We start from the raw sequence: 17072 nt of genomic DNA on the forward strand, positions 1-17072 counted from the left end.
CGGCTGTGTGCAGGAGGGGCTCGCAGCCTGCCCGGGCTTTTTGGCAGGGCCTGGCCGTGCCTTGCCCAGAGGGATCCTGCTGGGCTTTTACCATGGCTTTAGAGCTTGCAGCTGCAGAGAGCAGGTCCTGCCCCGTGCTTCGGGGGCCATCTCTGCTTGGTGAGCAGAGGGCAGTGCGGGGAGCAGGCCCACGCCCCGCTGGCTGCTCTGCTCACCGAGGGCCCCGACTTGCCCCCATTTCCTGCAGCTCGTTGCTCTTCCTGGTTACCTGTGTACGTAGGTCCCTCAGTGGATGCCGCCCAGTGCCGACTCGCGGGGTTCCTGTTCATTCATCTTCAGAGCCCTCTCCTGGGATTGCTGCCCTTCTGCCCAAGCTCAGCGATGCAGTGCAGAGCTGAGCTGAAGCACCCATCTGCAGCTGCCCTTCATCGCAGGGCCAAAGCGTCGCCCATGGTGTCACCTGTGCTGCGTCGGGGGACCGCGTCCTGCAGTCTCCAGATGCCTTCTCTCTAGAAGGAGGCCCAAGCATGCAGTGCTGTGTCGAGGGCTAGCTTTCAGGAAGCCTGAGCGTGGTTTCTGCAGGTCAGTGCTCCTCACTCGGGCAGGTCAGCCCTACTTTTACATCTTGGTCCCCCTCTGTGAGATCTCGTTACCCACCCGTCCCAGTGAGGTGCTTTGGGAACTGCACCAGGGTCGCGGGTGAAGGCCGAGCTCTCCTTTTGTCCTCTGCAGGGCTGGTGCTGTCCAAGCTGAGCTGCTGTGACCCTGCACCTACAAGACCTCTGCAGAGGGACCTGGCACGAGACGGAGGGAAAGTCGGAGAGAAAGTGTGGTGGCTTTGTTAGTGATCCAACTGAAAGGGTCTTTTCTCAGCGTGAGATGTGTTTATGAAAATAAGTTGCACAGGAAACCCATAGAACTTACTTTTCTTAATGTCCTCAGCAAACTTGGTCAGATTTAGCCACAGGGATTTACTGAAAGCTGCTACGCAAATAAATAACGAAGTACAAAATTAGCAGCAGATAAACAAGCTGTACTACAGTCAGTGCTGGGGAGAGGAGAAGCCTCTGCAGTACTGGTGAGGACAGCAGTCCTGTGGTTGCAGGAGGATTCGTCGTGTCAGGAGTTTGCTTTGCAGAAGTGCTTAACCAAAGGTTGGGCAACAGAAACACATTTTCCTCTGTTTTCTTTGGAAGGCGAGGGAAGACAGATGATACTGTCTGGAGTTTCAGGAGTGTTTTTCCCCTGATTTTTGTCCACCGGTGCTTGGCACTCCTCTGCTCATTTCAGAAGTGACTGGAGTTGGTTCGAATTCTTTTTTTTTTTTTTTTTCCCTGCTCCGCTGTTCATCATCTCCTGAGCTGGGAGGTGATTTAAGCCTGGGCACTTCTCAGAGGGAGACCTGCTCCCACCAGTGCCGTGGCAGGGCAGGGATCTCCCAGGGGGAGGTTCCCTGGGTCGGTGCTCTGGGCTGGGGCTTGGCTCTGTGCCCCTGCAGCCAGTGCCTTCGCACCTGGGCAGCAGCGTTTTGTTGTGTTTCAGCACCCAGCAGCAGTGCTGGCTGCTGCAGATCTCCTCGCTGCAATTGCGTGATCCTGTGCTAATGGTGAAGGCAAGGCTGGCCGTGCACAGCCCCCGGGGCACGGCGTCCTCCTGCGCTTCGGGGAGCTGGGCTGAGATGCTGCTGGTAACCGAGTTTCTCCTTCTGCAGTGCCTCGGGGAAGTTCTACGTACGCCGTGTTGTCCAAACACGAGCGTGGCCCGCGATGAGCTCTCGTAGCACATTTCCCTGGTACGTGCTGTCCTGTGCTCTTCCTGCCTTCCTCCCGGGGCCGCTTGGCGTGAGGCCAGCCGCAGGACACGCAGCTCGCGGCGTGGTCGCGCTGCTGCGAAGTCACAGGGCCAAGCCTCAAGCTCTCGGACCGTGCCCTTGGCCCGGGGTTGGTGTGTGGGGTGCTTCCCCGCGAGCAAAATGAAACGCTTCTGCTTCAACTCTGCCCCAGCAATGCGCCACTGGGGGCTTGGTGCCGTGCCCAGTGGCTTCAGGGCTTCTTCCAGCATCCAGGACGGGCACGGACGTACCTCGCTGTGCTCAGCGCTGCTGGGCCCACCGACAGCTCCCTGCTTCCTGCAAGCTCTGCTCTGACACGAGAGCTTTGATCGAGGGAACAATTTCAGCAAGAAAATGTGGGAGGAAAAAGCTCCAGGCTGCTCACTGCCTCCATCTCTGTGCCTGCTTCTCTGGGTGTCCGAGCATCCCCTTGTGCATCCCGCAGAGAGCCTGGCTGCAGCGCTAGCTCAGGCTCCAGTGGGCTTCTCTTCTGAAGCACTTGACTTGGCTTTGGGTTTAAAAAGAAAAGCTAATGCTCTAACCTACATGTTTAAGTGTATAATGCAGCTTTCCTAACTTATAAGCAGATAAAATTCTGGTAGGGAAAAGGAGTGAGAGCACAGATTGGTTTAGTTGGAAGGGACCGGTGGGGATCATGGGGCTGAATCCTCTGCCGAAGGCAGGGCCAGCTGAGGGAGGTATCTCAGCGTCCCTCAAACCAGGCTTCCCTTCCCAAAATTGAAGTACTGCTGCTAAGCTGTGTCCTCGCAGCGTTCAGTTCCTGCTGGGTTTTTCCTGCTTTCTGTTGCCTGAAGAAGGCAGCATGACTTCGAGCCTCAAACTCGGAGTTGCTGAACTCTCTAATCAGCACCAGGGCCGTGTCCCTCGTGCCTGTTAATTACGCCGAAAATCCCTCCGGTTCTCTGGCGTGAGTCAGTGACCTGTGTCCTCGTGTGCGTGTAACGAGCAGCAGGCTGCGTGTTCCTGCTCATCGGACTCGGCGTGCAGTTAGGTGTAAGCCTGTACGGTTTCAGTAGCTGACAGTTTGTTTGCAGTGGCTCCCGGTTTTGGAGCAGATGGGGCTTTATTGCTTAGCTCTCAGGTCGCTCCTGAACACAGGTACAGTAGGCGGGCTGGTGAGTGTTAATTTGGTCATTGGTAACCAGCGTGGAAGGGCTTTGCTTTGTTTTAAAAGTTTGTTTCTCTGTATTCTGTCAAGAATAAGAACATGAAAGGGGCCGTGTGGGGTGGTATCAGCAGTCTGTCTTCCCCTGGGTCCCATTTCTGCCCCGTGGCAGTGTGTGGGCAGCACTGGGAAGCTCCAGCGCAAGCAGGCTCACCTCCAGCTAAAGAAGATGCTCAGCTCTCTGGTAACTGCTGATGTCTGATTTTTGTCAGCGTGCTGTGGCCTGCTCGCCCTTTCCTCCCCCAGCCCCGGTGGGGGCATGCTGCGGAGCTTGCTTCAGCGCTGGGCTGAGGCTCAGGAAATCCGGGCTCAGCTCCTGGCCCCGTCCCAGCCTGCCTCTGTGGCGGGGAGCAAGGCTCGGTCTGCAGGGTAAATGACGTGGCCTGGCTCGCCTCAGAGCTGCGGGATGCCAGAGCCTGGAGTGAGCTGTCACCTCTCGTGATCGCCTCCATATGGGAGGCCAGAACCAGCGTCAACAGCTGGGACCAGAGGCTGCAGGAAAACATCCACTGGACAGACTCGATTGTGTGCGTGGATTCGAGTCTCTTGGTGCCTGCCTCACATTTCCAGAATGGCCATAAAGATCCTTCCCTCTCGTCCCCGCACACGTAGCTGCCTCTCAGGGCAGGGAGGTGAGCAGGGTCCGGCACAGGCAGACCCCGTTGTGCAGCCAGGATGCCAGCAGCAATATTTGTGGCTCACAACCTCGCACGCCTGTGCTGGTGCAGGCTGAGCGAAGGCTGCTAATGATGGGACAGAGCTGCTGGATGTCGTGGCTGAGCCGTTTTTCTGGTGTCTCTCCTAGGTGATAACCCACGATGTGAACGAGCTGACCGAAAAGCTGTTTCCGATAGTCGAAGCCATGCAGAAGCACTTCAGTGCTGGAACAGGGACCTACTACAGCGACTCAATCTTCTTCTTGTCAGTCGCAATGCATCGGATCATGCCCCCAGGTAAGCCTCCGCTGAGCTGCAAACACAGGCTTGCTTTTTCTTCATCTTGCAGGTAGTGTTCGGTGCTGTGTGAAAAGCAAAGCGAGCTCACGGACCCAGTCACCATGAAAGAGGCTGCTGGCACTGGAGCAGGGCGCTCATCGGCACGACAGAGTGGGTTGCTTTGATGCCATGCCAGTGGGAGCACAGAGCACAGGTGCATTCATATGCTCCTGGTGCCCCAGCCAGGAGCATAGTTCTGGTTGCCCGTTCCCCATCCCTGGCACGAGCACGGCGTTAGCTGCCAGTGCTGCAGCATCGCCGGGCAGAGGCAGCGGCAGCCAAGTGCCCAGAAAGAGTCAGAGCTTCACCTTGGATACTGTGCTTGTCGTGTACTGAGGGTGCTGGGAGATGGCAGGGACGGATAACTGCGGGGCTGTCCTGGAGTATTGTTACATGAGGTGTGCCCTCTTCAGGGTTTGGGGCGAGCTCCTAGGGCCAAGCCTGGTTTCTGCCCGTTCCTGCAGGATGACAGACCCGTCGGTGTGAGAGCACTCGTGTCCAAGTGCCCGCTGGGGCTGTGCCACGCAGCAGGATGGTGCTGCCCTCGCGCCCCGAGATGTGAGAAAAGGCAAAACTGGAGCTGGTCTGGCCATATGCAGCGGTGTATTTGTCATGTGTGGTTTTCCAACCTCCCTTCCCCTCGGTGTGTCAGCAGAAAGAGGTGCCACGCACAGCAGCGCAGTGACTGAGTGTGCCGCCTGGCCGCGTGCTAGCAGGTGTCAGCAGCGCGCTTACCGAGCGCACCTTCCTCTCCTGGGGCTTTGCTGAGCTCCTGGAAGGCTTGGCTGCTTAACAGCCACCGATGGCTTAACTTTATTGTCTTCGCTCTGCTGTTACTGAGTGAGGGAGCAGCAATAAATCTGCAGGGAGACAAGGCAGCTGGCAAAAGGAGCTTGGCTCGGTTCATGCCATGCTTTCCTTCCCCGCCTGCGCGCGGGTATTTCTGCTAGGACCTACGTGCTCTGTAGCCTTGGATCACTTAGCGTCCCTCTCGTTTTGTAGGTCAGGCTTGTTTTTCTTACACTGAGGTCAGGGCTGGGAGAAAGGTCAGAGGCTTTTCCGTAAGACTGATGGCCGGGGATCACGTTGCTGTTGGTGTGTAGTCCCTTAAAAGCAAAGCGCTGAACGCGAGCAGTTGTGCGTCAGCCCAGCACGGGCTGAGCCCAGGCTCCCCGGGGACGCAGTGGGATGGGTGGGCAGGGGCCCTCTCTGCCCCACGCACAGCAGGAGGGGTAGCACAGCCAGCCCCTGGGCTGGAGCTCGCCCAGCCCTGCCTGTCAGAGCAGGGCTCATCCTGCCAGCGGGGCCGGCTCGCTGCTGAGCCTGCGTGCATGCACAGAGGGTCCGCTGGGCCGCCTCGGGGCAGGGTCTTCTCCGAGAGAGGACGATTTGGGAAGGCCTCTACAAGAGAGTTAAAAACAGTGGGGCCTGCTCGGGGCCCTGGTATGTCCTGTAGCCACTGTGGTTTCACAAACCCTGCTTGCTTGCCAGACAAGAAGGAAGTGGAGCAGACGCTGCTTTCCTTCCTGTGTTCCCAGGCCATCCTTTTGGGGAGGGTCACCGCGCCAAGCCCGCACTCGAGAGGCACTGGCAGAGGTCTGGGGCAGCCCCGCTGCGAAGCCTGCAGCCCTCCGGCCGTGTGCTGGTTTGGGGGAGAGAGGCAGGCGGGGGGCACGGGCTGCCAGGCTCCTGGGGTCTGAGCTGCCTCCCCGCTGCTCCCTGCTGTTAAAGCAGCTGCAGTGGCTGCTCCAAGAAGCAGACGGATGCCCTTCCCCTGGAGACGTGGAAGGCGTCTTGAACATCCGTGTCCCACATCTTCAGGATCTGGAAACCACTTCTCAAACGCCCGGTGAGCGCTTGCTGAAGGCAGCAGATCACACCTGGCTGCGTTACCAAGTCCCTGGCCAACCTGGCCCTGCGGAGCCGGGACGCCCGCCACCGCCTTCCTCGCCCGGAGGGCAGCCCCGGCCCCGTGCCTCGTGCTCTGTGGCAGGGCTGCAGGCTGTCCTGTGCCCCCGGCCCGTGCCGTGTTTGCTGCGTTACGCTGCAGGCTCCTGAAGCCGGGCACGCGGTGTCAGCCCGCTCCTGCTGCCGTGTGCTGGTGACAGAGCTCTTCCCTTGGCGCGCACAGCTGGCACCCACAGCTTCCTCTGTGGCCGGAGAGGCAGCTCGTGCTGGCGGCTGCCCAGGCATAACATTGCCTGCAGTCCTGCTACCACAAAGTTCAGGCACAGCCTTTCTCTTGCTGGGCTGCGAGCTAAGTGCTGGCTTGGTGGCCACGTGTCAGGCAGTCACCACGTTCCTGCATCCTGCCCAGCGGAAGGCTTGCCAGTGCTCTCCGTGAAAAGGCAGGGGAAGGCCGGGCTACTGGAGAGCCCTGGCCTCAGGAGCTGTGTCTGGAGGTGTTTCTGGAAGATGCCAGCTGGTCCCAGCCTTGGGATTGGAAGTGCGGGGTGGTTGTGAGAAGGGGTGAGGGCAGAGCGGTGCATGACAGGGAGAGCACGGCAGAGATCATTCGGAAGGTGCACGGCTCGTGTCTCACAGGGGCTGAGAGGCACCTTGCTTTCCCTGAGAGGCTTGCCTGTCTGCTGCATGGGAAAGTCCTGCAGAGGGGGTGAGGTGAACGTCAGAAAATCATTATTTACCTTAATAGGCACACTTTTGTTGGATAGACAGCAGGGCAGAAGAGGCATGCGTCCTACCGGAGCCTGCAGAGGAAGCGGTGCCATCGCTCAGAGCCCGGCGAGCCGCAGGGACAGGAGCGATGGAGAAGCCTGGGGCTGGGGACCACAGCCAGAGCCGGTGTGCTGCCGGAGGTGGAGGAGGAGAAGGACTGAGATGGGAGATGTGCCGGGAAGCAGAGCCCTGGGGAGTGTGCCAGCAGGCCCGTTAGGCAGGGAGGACCCTTCCCTGCCGTGCTCCTGTCCAGTTTGGCACGCCGGCCCTGCCCCAGCTGCTGCCGTGCTGGCAGGAAGGCAGCAGTCCTCACACAGCAGCACGAGTCCTGCGCTCACTGCGTAATGGTGTGCCTCTGCTCGAAGGGCCGGGGGGTACTGCTGTCTGTCCCTGGGGCACGGGACTGGGACGGGTGGGGTGTCTGCAGGTGGGGCAGTGGGCCTGGCGCATCCACCAGTCTGATGGGAGGACTGGAGCACCTCTCCTGTGAGGCAAGGCGCCGAGAGCTGGGGCTGCTGGGCCTGGAGAAGGGAAGGCTCGGGGGATCTGATCTGATCCATGCGTGTAAGCATCCGATGGGGGCAGTAGGGAAGACAAAGGCAATCTTTTCTCCGTGGTGCCCCATGACAAGATGGGGCAATGGGGACAAACTGAAACATGGGCAATTCCACTTAAATATAAGAAAAAACAATTTTACAATAGTGAAGCGCTGGAACAGGCCCAGAGAGCTGCCGAGTCTCCATCATTGGAGGGCCTATAAGCGAAGTGGGCGATGTCTCTGGGTGCCCCTGCTGTGGGCAGGGGGTAGGACTGCACAAGCTCCAGCGGTCCCGTCCTGCCTCAGCAGTTCTGTTACTCGGTGGCTTTAAGTGAACGTGCTGCACTTAGCTCTTCCTTGGACTTTGCTATTTTTTTGTCTGGTGATATCTCCATTGTGAGCGCTTTGAAGTATGTTGAATACAAATGAGGGTATTAATGCTGATTTTCTTGTCCTGATACCTCTACTGGAGCTTGGCTGTGTGCTAAAGATATCCGTATTGTACAGCCTTCCAGCAAGAAGCTGATCACACCTTCTGAAATGTCTTCTCAGTTCATCAACCTGTGAGTAGTTTTGTCTCTTGAAAAGCTTGCTTGCTCTCTGGCAATCTAATGAGGGCTTGCAATGGTCTGTTTGGTGTACAGGATGTTTAAAGAGGCATTTTACAGTTTCACGAGTTTAGGTTTTGTTTCAGAAGCTGCTAGTAAAGCTGATTTATATTTCCCTTGCAAGGGAGGTCAGATGTACTGCGCTGGGTGCCTGCAGCGCCTGGTGATTTATGGGTCTGGCAAGGCTTGCAGGCCCTTTCTCTGCATTCCAGCTGCACATCTAGGACCTGACGAGAAGCAGCAGGCTCGTACGTTGCGGGCTGGCAAGAACCAGGCTGCTGCTGCAGCGAGGACATGGCATGCCCTTTGACCAAGGACGGCTGCTGTGCTGCTCTGTGATACTGGTTCTGCTCCAGCCAGGCTTGGTGCTTGCTTCTTGGCCCCCGCTGTAGCTCATCCGCCTTGGCTGTGAGCTACGTGAAGGTCAGGGTTTCTGCTGGGGGACCTGTGCTTTTAGCCACCTTTTTTTTAAGTGTGAATGAAAGAGCTTTCTGTTTGGAGAAGGGCAGGGCTGCACACTCTGGTGCCCCCCTGAAAAGTTGTGAGTGGTGTAGGAACGGTGCTGTGCTCCTGTCCGCTCCCCTGGCCCTGCCCCCGTTTCTCTGAGAAACCACTCTCTATGGCCTGGAAGAAGCTGCTTTACTAAGGGTGGAGGAGAAATGTTTGAAGCTTCATTTTCGTGCTGCATTAGCATTTTTCCTGGTGCCTTCCTGTGCCATTTCACCTGCCAGGAACACTGCGTCTTTGCAGGCGTGTCTGGCTCCATAGTTTTAGCACCATTTTTTTGTGGGAGCTGGATTTAATTGCAAGCTTAAACATGCTCCAGCAGAAACGAAGGCCATGATTTGAATATTAAATTCTCTCTTATGTGTTTGTTTCCATTTGTATCAGTCTGTCTCTAGTCTTTTTAGTGCTAGCACCCTTTGCGTTAAAGTTCCCTAGCTTTAGGATCCCACATTTATCATTTTTGAAGTGCCGTGGCATTTCTCTATTACCACAAGTTAGTGATTTGTTTGAAGCCTTAGGGCTGTGGCGATGCACTGACTTTGCAGATTGATGGCTCTCAAAAACTGAGCAGCAGTTGCGTTTCTTGTAAAGGTTTTTGTGGAACATCTGCATGACTGCGTGCATATCGCACGGAAAATAAATGTTTTTTGCCACTCAGCTGTTGCGTTTTTCACTGCCGCTTGGGATCCTTGCCCACAGAACTTTGTATCTAAAGCCTACAGCTGCCAAGCTATAATATAACAGCTTCTCAGCTGCTGTAAATCATGTAAGTCTCTTGCCTTAAATGTCTGACATCAGTGGAGTTAACCTGATTTAAGCCAGCTGGGGAGCTGGTATGCGGCGTGCAGCAGTGCAGACTGCATAACTCCGTCTGGGCCTCAGCCTCGTAAATCCTGGCTCAGGGCGGCGCGGCCGGGCCCGAGGAGCTGGAGGAGGCTTTGTGCCTTCCAGTGATCTGCAAGGGAGAAGCGATGGGAAAGTTACACAGAGAGGATGAGCAGGGTTCAGGCTTAGGAGGGGTTGCCAAGATGAGGGCGATGCCAGAATGAAACGATCCTGGGATCCGCAGGGATTCGGGCTTGGGAGGAGTGCTGTGTCTGGGCTAGAAGGAGAAAGGGCAGCGACTGGGGCCTCTTACTTTACTTCCAGTACGCATCTTGCTGATTGGCTTTAATCCCCCTAATCACTTGTCATTTCAGCAGTGTAACACAGAGGACCCAGCAAGCATTTTTAATCCCGGCAGGGACACATGAAGCAGTAACGCCTGGGCCTGTCTGCCTGGAAGGCATGGCCGTACCGCGCAGGTGGTGGCAATGTCATGGCCTCAGAGCTCACAAGACAGCCTGCCCGGGCCTAGGTTTGGGAGCAGAGAAAGGCTAAGGCCCCTGGGGAGACAGGACAGCCAGGGGAAGCTGAGGGCTCCTCAGAAGGTGCTCCCCGGGCAGGGGGCTTGGGCTGAGGGCAAGCAGGGGCAGGCCCCCCTCAGGCTTTGGGTGTGGGCTCAGGGTAGGGCGAGGGCTGAGGGTGCCGGCAGCTGCAGTCAGACAGGGGCTGACGAACGGAGGTCTGGGCTGTCGGAAAGATTGTTCTTCTGTGAAAATGTACTCCTCTTGCGAGTCCTGGTCTAATTATGAAGAAATCTTTTGACAACCCACAACTTCCTTCGACAGGGCCTTCACAGTCTCCCTCCGTTAGGAGCTCTAGGCATTGTCTCTGCATTAACCCCAGCCGTGGCCCTGGTGAGCCTTAGGCCAAGCTCCCCCATCTCTGGCCCTTGTAAGGAAGTTTTCGGCGACAATTAGTTTAGCAACCCGCAGCTTAGCAGCCCTTTGTAACTCAGCTCAAGCGGAAGATCTAGGCTCGGTGTCCCTCGTAATCCTAACCCTGGGGCTTGGCCTTGGTGAGCCTCAGAGCAGACCCCAGCCCCTGGCACCAGGGGGGAAGTTCTCGGGGAGAACTGATCAAGCGGCCTGCAGCTTCCCTGCTCGGCCCCACTGCAACTTGTGCGTGTCACGCTGCAGCCGTGGCTTGGCTGTTCGTGAAACAGAGCTGTTGTGCCTTCCATTTCTTTGTCCCACTGCAACTCCACCACAGTTTTATGTGTCGGGTGAGATCATCTCGTGTGTAAGTGCCGTGTGGCTTGGGGAGAATGTCTGGGGAGAGCACTGAGAGCCCAGGCAGCACGTACGCTTTGTGATTTTTGTGGGCACGCGTCCGCTGGAGCACAGCCTGCTGCTTCTCCCTGGTGTTGAATTCCCTCTGCCTGCTCAGCTCTTCTGTGGTGTAACCCTTGAGCCTTCCCCCCTGCTGCCCCCAGTGAGAAAGAGGCTTTCCTTCGTGAATGATCATGTAGGGTCAGCTGTTCAGGACTGCTGTCTCATGGCTTGGTTATAGCAATTTGCTGTGATGGGGTATTTTAGGCACAGGTACCTGGCAGCATGCCTCCTCGACAAGATGCAGCATTTCTCCATGGAAGAACTGGTCGTTAGCACCACAGTCACTGTGTCCCTCTACGGGTTTCCAGTGGAGTATTGGTTCCATCCAAGGCTTGCTTCAGGGAGCTGCAAGCACTCTACAGCTTCACTGGGATGTCCAAGTAACAAATGGGAACCGTGGGCAACAGCTGATGTGGGAGCCGGGAGGGTGATGCAGTGGTGGAAGCTGCTGGGCTTGTTTGGCTGCCCTGGTTTTGCTGACTGCTGCAGGATGGCCGTGTTGGGCAGGAGGGGAAGGAGCAGAGGGAAAGTACCTGGGGAACAGGACAGGATGGAAAAGCAAAACCCAGGTAACTTTTGTCCAAAGCTGGCAGAGAGATTCTCAGTGGAGCAGCTTCCTGGCTCTCTCTGCTGGCTGGACCAGAGGCGGTGAGTCTGTTAGCTGCAGGGGAATCTCTGAGACCCAGCTGGGAGGTAACGTGTGTCGTGTGGAGTCAGGGCATTTAGCAGAGCTTGACTGAAGATGGCATTTGACAAATTGGAGGCAGCAGGGTTTCCTAGCTGTACGAACAGCTGGCGGTCTTCCTGAGGGGCTTAGCATCATCTCTGTGTAAGTGTCCTCCTCCTCACACCTGCAGGCTGTGGGGAAGCCGTCAGAGTTTCTCTCCCTCTGACCAGCCCAGCGTGAAGGCAGAAGCCCTGACAAAGGGTGAGAGGTGACCACAGGGGCTTCACAGTTCCTGCAATGCAGGAGGTTAGCCCTGGTGTATCGCCCAGGCACCGTGAAGCACTGACTCATTAATCCTGGTGCTGTTCTGGGTGGGCAGGGGCAGGGAGGTGGTTCTGCTTCTCCGAAGCTGATGGGATGCAGGTGAGCAGAACTGCAGCTGGGATTTCTGCAGGAAGAGCAGAGTGCCACACAGGATGTGTCCTTGCTTGTGCTGATGAGGCTCTGCATCGTCAAGGGGCAGGGGAGGGAAGAGTGCAGAGCAGGGTGGGATGCGAACGCGTTGTTTGATTCAGTTAACAGGATCTCTTACAGGCACATATATATATAATCAGGCTGGGAAATCTCCAGGAAAGCAGCTCAACAGGATAGTTCCTTCCTGCTTGTGCCCAGCCTCCTTACTGCTTTGATGTCTGCTGCATCCTAGGGATGACCCATGTGAACGCAGAAGGTCCTAAATGCAGACGTCAGGTGTGAGAGCCATGGCTGGGGTGTCTCGCTGCCAGCCAGGGAGGGGCACAGTTCAACTCGCTCTGCTTTCCGTACTTTGAAAGCATGGGACCAAGGGGACGAGAGTGAATCCCCCGTCTCATTTATTCCAGTGTTAGGAATCTGGGTATGAGGCTGGATGTGTTGGGAAGTTCTTGAGAGAAAACACATGGTGAGAAATTCTTGACATAATTGTCACCACTGAAGTTGGGGGGGTGATACACCTGACTAAATTATTAAAATCACTGGTTGCAGTGCTTACTTAAGAAACATGATGGATAAGAGAAGCAGGAGCTGGGCGGTACTCCACAGGGAAGACAAAACCAGGTGCTTGCTGGCTGTTGACTCGGGAGCTTGATTTCCAGGTGCCTTTGGTGAGCTTGTTCATCAAAGGCTCAGGAGGAAACTGAGCAGCAGTGGGAGAGGTGGGTAAGTTTTCATATGGCTCAACAATGATGTAGAACTGCTAGGGGAGGAGAACAAAGCGGTCATTATACACTGCCTAAACTTATGGCACACAACATAGCGTGTTGGAAAAACCTGAAGGAGGCTCAGAGAAGAGCAGTGCCTTCTGCACAGGACGGCCCCGACTGGTGGGGACCCTCTGTCTGCAGACGAGCTGGCTGAGGGGGTCACGGCTGGGTCTGCAAAGCCATGAGCTGCGGGAGGCAGACTCGTACAAGAGCCAGCGGGCATCACAGTTAGCAAGAGGCAGATGTAAAGCAGGCAGAATTGGAAGCACAGGCGGTTATTCACCCTGGTGTAGTGATCTGTGGAGCTCTTTGCAGTGGAGCTAAAATTTATCCAGCCGTATGGAGGGCTGGCATGAAAGAACATCACTGAAGGCTGTTGTACAGCAGATAACCATCGCAGGGAGCCATGCCTGTGTACCTCGGGGGGACTGAAAGGCAGTTGTTGCAGGTGAGCAAGCAGCATGGTGTTGGGGAAGTGGCCCCCAGCAGAGAGCAGTACCAGCGGCTTTGCAGCGGGTGCCCGGACAGTGGTGAGAGTTAGTGGCCTGGGACATGCCGGGATCAAACTGGAAGATCCAGTGCTCTCCCTGGCCTCAAACCCTGAATTTGGTAACTTCTCCAGCTCGTTATCTACGGTCGTACTGGTTATTAAGCGCAGACCAGATTGCAACGATGTTTGTCCAAAAGCCTGTTAATGACAAAGCCACAAACCACCTGGGAATTGGCGCAGCTTGGAACAGGCTCCAGCTGCTGGCTCCGGCTCAGTTGAGGGGATGATCTCCCACGAAACTGCTATCAGCCCTGCGAGCGCGCTGGGAGTCCCAGCCTGGACACAGCAGCCTTTGTGAGCCCCGGCTTGCGCTGTTCCCACAGAGCCGAGCTGCAGGCAGGGCAAAGGGCAGGGTGGGGACACGCTGCACCCAGCTGCGCTGCGTCTTCTGGCCCAGCTTCTGCAGGGAAAGACGGGGCAGCGTGAGGCCCCCCTGGCTGCACGGTCCCTTGGCTGCGTTTTGGTGCCCAGAGGAGTGACACAAAGCTGGCCTGGCCTGGCAAGGCTTCACCCAACCTTTCCGTGAAGCCGTGGAGGATGTGGGGGCCGGGGGAAAGCGGTAAGCAGAAGCATCAGGAAATAAATAGTCTTTTTAGCTGGAACAGCATCTTCACAAGTAATTGTCTTCTGTTAATGCGAGTCTGTGAAAGCAGCCATGCGGCATCATTGCCCTTGTAAAACAGGGCTGTACGTGCGTGGGTGGGGGTTTGCCATTGCAGCTGCAATGCAGGGTCGCCCAAGCCTGTGTACACCTCTGGTTGCCCCTGGGATGCCGGGTGACTCCCTGCGGATGATGGATCCTCGGTAAAGCACCTGCTGGCAGTGAGTTACGGTGCATTAATCCTGTCTTACACGCTGAACGAGACAACGAGCATCAGAGGTCTGTACCGTGGATCCTGGCAGAGGGAAGCACAACCTCCTTCTCTTCCTCCTGTCAGCTGCACAGCAGTTCCTTGTACGCAGCCCAGTTACCTGCATGATTCAGTGACTGCTCAGTGTTAATAAATGAGCATTTTCAGATTGCAGCAGTCCTGACCTTTTGCTGCTGGCTGAGCATTGCCATCTTCACTGAGCCGCACCGTGTCGGGGGCACGCAGAGATGCAGCGGGTTTGGAGAGTGCCTGCATCCCAGATGCTGCAGGCCTGATCGTGCTCTCTTGGAGTGGAGATGTCGTGAAGAGGCACAGAAAATGTGGGGCTGCGGTGGAGCCATGGGAGACGGCTCCAGAGCCCCCTGCTCTCAAACCACAGTTCCCAGGAGATGTTGCAGTAGCAGAAGGGTTTATTTTCTGGCAAAGTGTTCCCATTTATACAGGGATGGAGGGAGTGTTGATTGTTTCTGGTGTGCTCTCATACCCTCCCTCCCTGCTTCACGTCTCAGCCATGTGAGAAGAGCCAGATTCCTTCCCCAGCCTGCTCCTGAGCCGAACTCGCTCGTGGTGAGCTAGCACGGAGAAGAGACTGAAGTAACGGTTTGACAAGCAATAGGACAGCAGTGCCAGCCATTGTTCCTCGTTGGGGTAATCCTGTTGTGCTTTGTGCGTTGTTTTCATGCTGCTTTTGGGGAGCAGGCAGCAGAAAGCCTCTCAGCCCACCCAGATAAGTGCTGGAGGCTGCAGCGTGGTAGGAGGGTCCCCACCTGGAGAAGCGAAATGCTCACCCAGCTGCCTGCAAGACATGTCCCTGCGGCCGGAGAGCCCATCTGCTCCGAGTTTCACGGGGCATTTGGCACTGCTGGAGCTGCCTAGCTGTGCTGCCGGGCGGCCGGGCTGCTGTGATGGTGGTGCAGCGGTGGGAGAGGCGGCTCTGGGCCACCCCCGGGGAGCTGTGGCACCACGGCATCCCATTCCCCACAGCGCCATCCCCGCTCTGTCCAGCGTGACCCGCAGCCCCTCGGGTGGCGTCACTTCTCGTTATTTCCATTGGCTGCCCCTTGCCTTAGCACCGGCGTCAGTTATTTGGGATGTCCTAGATCTGTCAGGCCGGGACAGGCGTGCGCTGTGATTCCGCCTCCTGCAGAGCGCCAGGGTCTCGCCCCTGTCCAGCCGGGGCGGTGGGTTCGGAAGGCACCCGCCTGGCGGTGCTGGGCGTTGGAAGCCTTCTCCTGGTCGTCCTGAGGGAGGGGAGACCCTTCTCCTTCCCTAGCCAGCCCTCCTCTCCCGATATGTAGGGGGAAGCAGCGTGGGAGCTGCTGGGATTCACCCGGTGCTAAAACCCCAGCCCTGCTTCCAGTTCAGCTGGGGTGGTGGGAACTGCTGGCCCCTCCATCTCACCATAGCTTGTTAGAGTTTAGCAAGAAGAAACAAAGACAAAACCTGCCTATAGCTCTGCAGCTCCTTCCCCCTCCATCAAGATGGGAGATAATTTACCTTATTGCATTTATTTTCTTGTATCTCTTTTTGGCTTCCTTTTCTGTCTCACCCACTCATTACTTTACAGCTTTCCATCCACGCTGCTTTGTGTTCTATGGCAACCTGGAATTAAACCTTATTTTGTCTGATTATAAGGTTTCCTGCTGCTCTGACTCCGGCTCCAGAAAGTGTCTTCACACTCCTCCTCCGGTGACACTGTATATTAAATACACAGCGAGCAGTGCGTGAAGCCTCACCCAGCCGTCAGGTCTGCAGGTGGGCGTCCTCCCCTGGCTGTCCTGCTCTCACTCGGAGCCTGGTGGGGAGGGAGGGACGTGGCCAGGGCTTGCTTGCAGGCCTTGAACCAGAAGCTGGGAGCTAGGCTGACAAGCCTTGCGGAAGCAGGGCTGCTTTGGGCTGCTTTTCTTGGGGAAAGACAAGAAAGTGCTGGGAGGGAGCTTCCCCCTTGTCCCCCAACGTGCTGGTGCTGGGCTCTGTGGCGCGTGTCACGTCGGCACTGCCCCGGCCTCGCTGCCTTCCTCTGGCCGAGGCTTGCCGGGGCTCAGTGACGGGCAGCGGTGATTAGCGCAGGGAGCGGAGGGGCAGGCTTTATCTGCCGAGAAAATAAGCCCTGGAGAGGGGAGCGCGCAACAAAACAGGAAGCTGCTCACAGCTCCGTGACGGCGGAGGGAAAGCTGCCGGGAGCAGCTGGGAGCGTGGGGGTGAGCAAAACAAAGGAAGCCTCTAACAAAGGGCAGGCAGAAGAGCGGAGCGTGTTTGTGTCAGCGGGCCGGCCGGGGCTCCGGTATCTCTGCCTGGCACCGCGGCCGCCCTCGTGCCCCGCCGCAGTTGCAGCAGGAGGCTCTCAGGAGAAGCCGAGCCCATGCCCAGCCTTGGCAGTGGCGGTGGGAGCGGTGTTTTTCTCGGCCGCACACCTCGCAGCCACCGAGGGCAGAGGATCCTGGTTTCACAGCCAGCACGAGCGGCTTTGCGGAGCTGCGCGGTGCAGGCGAGGTCAGAGCCACGCGTGTCTCCAGGCGGTTGGTTAGCTGCCTCGGGCGGCCGTCTGATGGCCTGCAGCTCCTCTTCCCCGGGGAGGCAAGGATCCCCTTTGCGATGTGGACGCTGTGCCGGCTCCGGGAGCAGGCTGTGGAGGCGCAGGCACTCGCACTAAGGACACGGCCATCTACCCCGTCCACTGCCAGGTTCTGCCTCTGCATCCGAGCACACCGATGGACTTGGAAGAGGGGATGAAGGTTGGGGCAGCTCGGGCAGACCTGGGGAGCACTGACCAGGTTTATCAAGCACGAGCCCACGGCCCAGGCTCCCCTGGTTGTGTGCCCAGCTGGTAGCTGGGGGTGTGTTGTGGGGAGCTCCCTCTCCGTGCACAAGCCCTGCGTCAGCACTGTCACTGTCAGGCACCTGGCTGTGCCATCGCTGCACAGAGACGCAGGTGGGGATTATCCCCCTGGGAGCCTGACCAGTGAATCACTGAAAAAATCATCATCCACAGTCTGGTGAAGCAGGGAGCTTGTCTGTGAGCAGGTGGGGTTATGAATAATAAAACTCAAGCCCAAACAAATTTCTCAGGGAAAACAGGCTCTGCGGGGATCCAGTGCTGCTCCGGCACGCAGCGGTGATGGAGCACGGAGAGCGTTTGCCCCTGGGAGGAGCAGGACCCCGTCCGAGATGTGTCAGAGGGGTGT

At 57.2% G+C, this 17072-nt stretch overlaps 2 protein-coding genes across 2 annotated transcripts in view; both read left to right on the forward strand.

The window, feature by feature from the left end:
- LSG1 (large 60S subunit nuclear export GTPase 1) overlaps positions 1–17072 on the forward strand; it is a 154326-nt gene that overhangs the window by 61162 nt on the left and 76092 nt on the right. The gene's annotated exons all lie outside the window — the stretch shown is intronic.
- XXYLT1 (xyloside xylosyltransferase 1) overlaps positions 1–17072 on the forward strand; it is a 42253-nt gene that overhangs the window by 2797 nt on the left and 22384 nt on the right. The window contains exon 2 of the mRNA XM_035544797.2: positions 3823–3970. Within this exon, the coding sequence (XP_035400690.1) occupies positions 3823–3970 (148 nt within the window). The remainder of the gene's footprint in view (positions 1–3822; positions 3971–17072) is intronic.

Source organism: Cygnus atratus, chromosome 9 (genome assembly GCF_013377495.2).
Source record: "Cygnus atratus isolate AKBS03 ecotype Queensland, Australia chromosome 9, CAtr_DNAZoo_HiC_assembly, whole genome shotgun sequence".
Classification (NCBI taxonomy): Eukaryota; Metazoa; Chordata; class Aves; order Anseriformes; family Anatidae; genus Cygnus; species Cygnus atratus.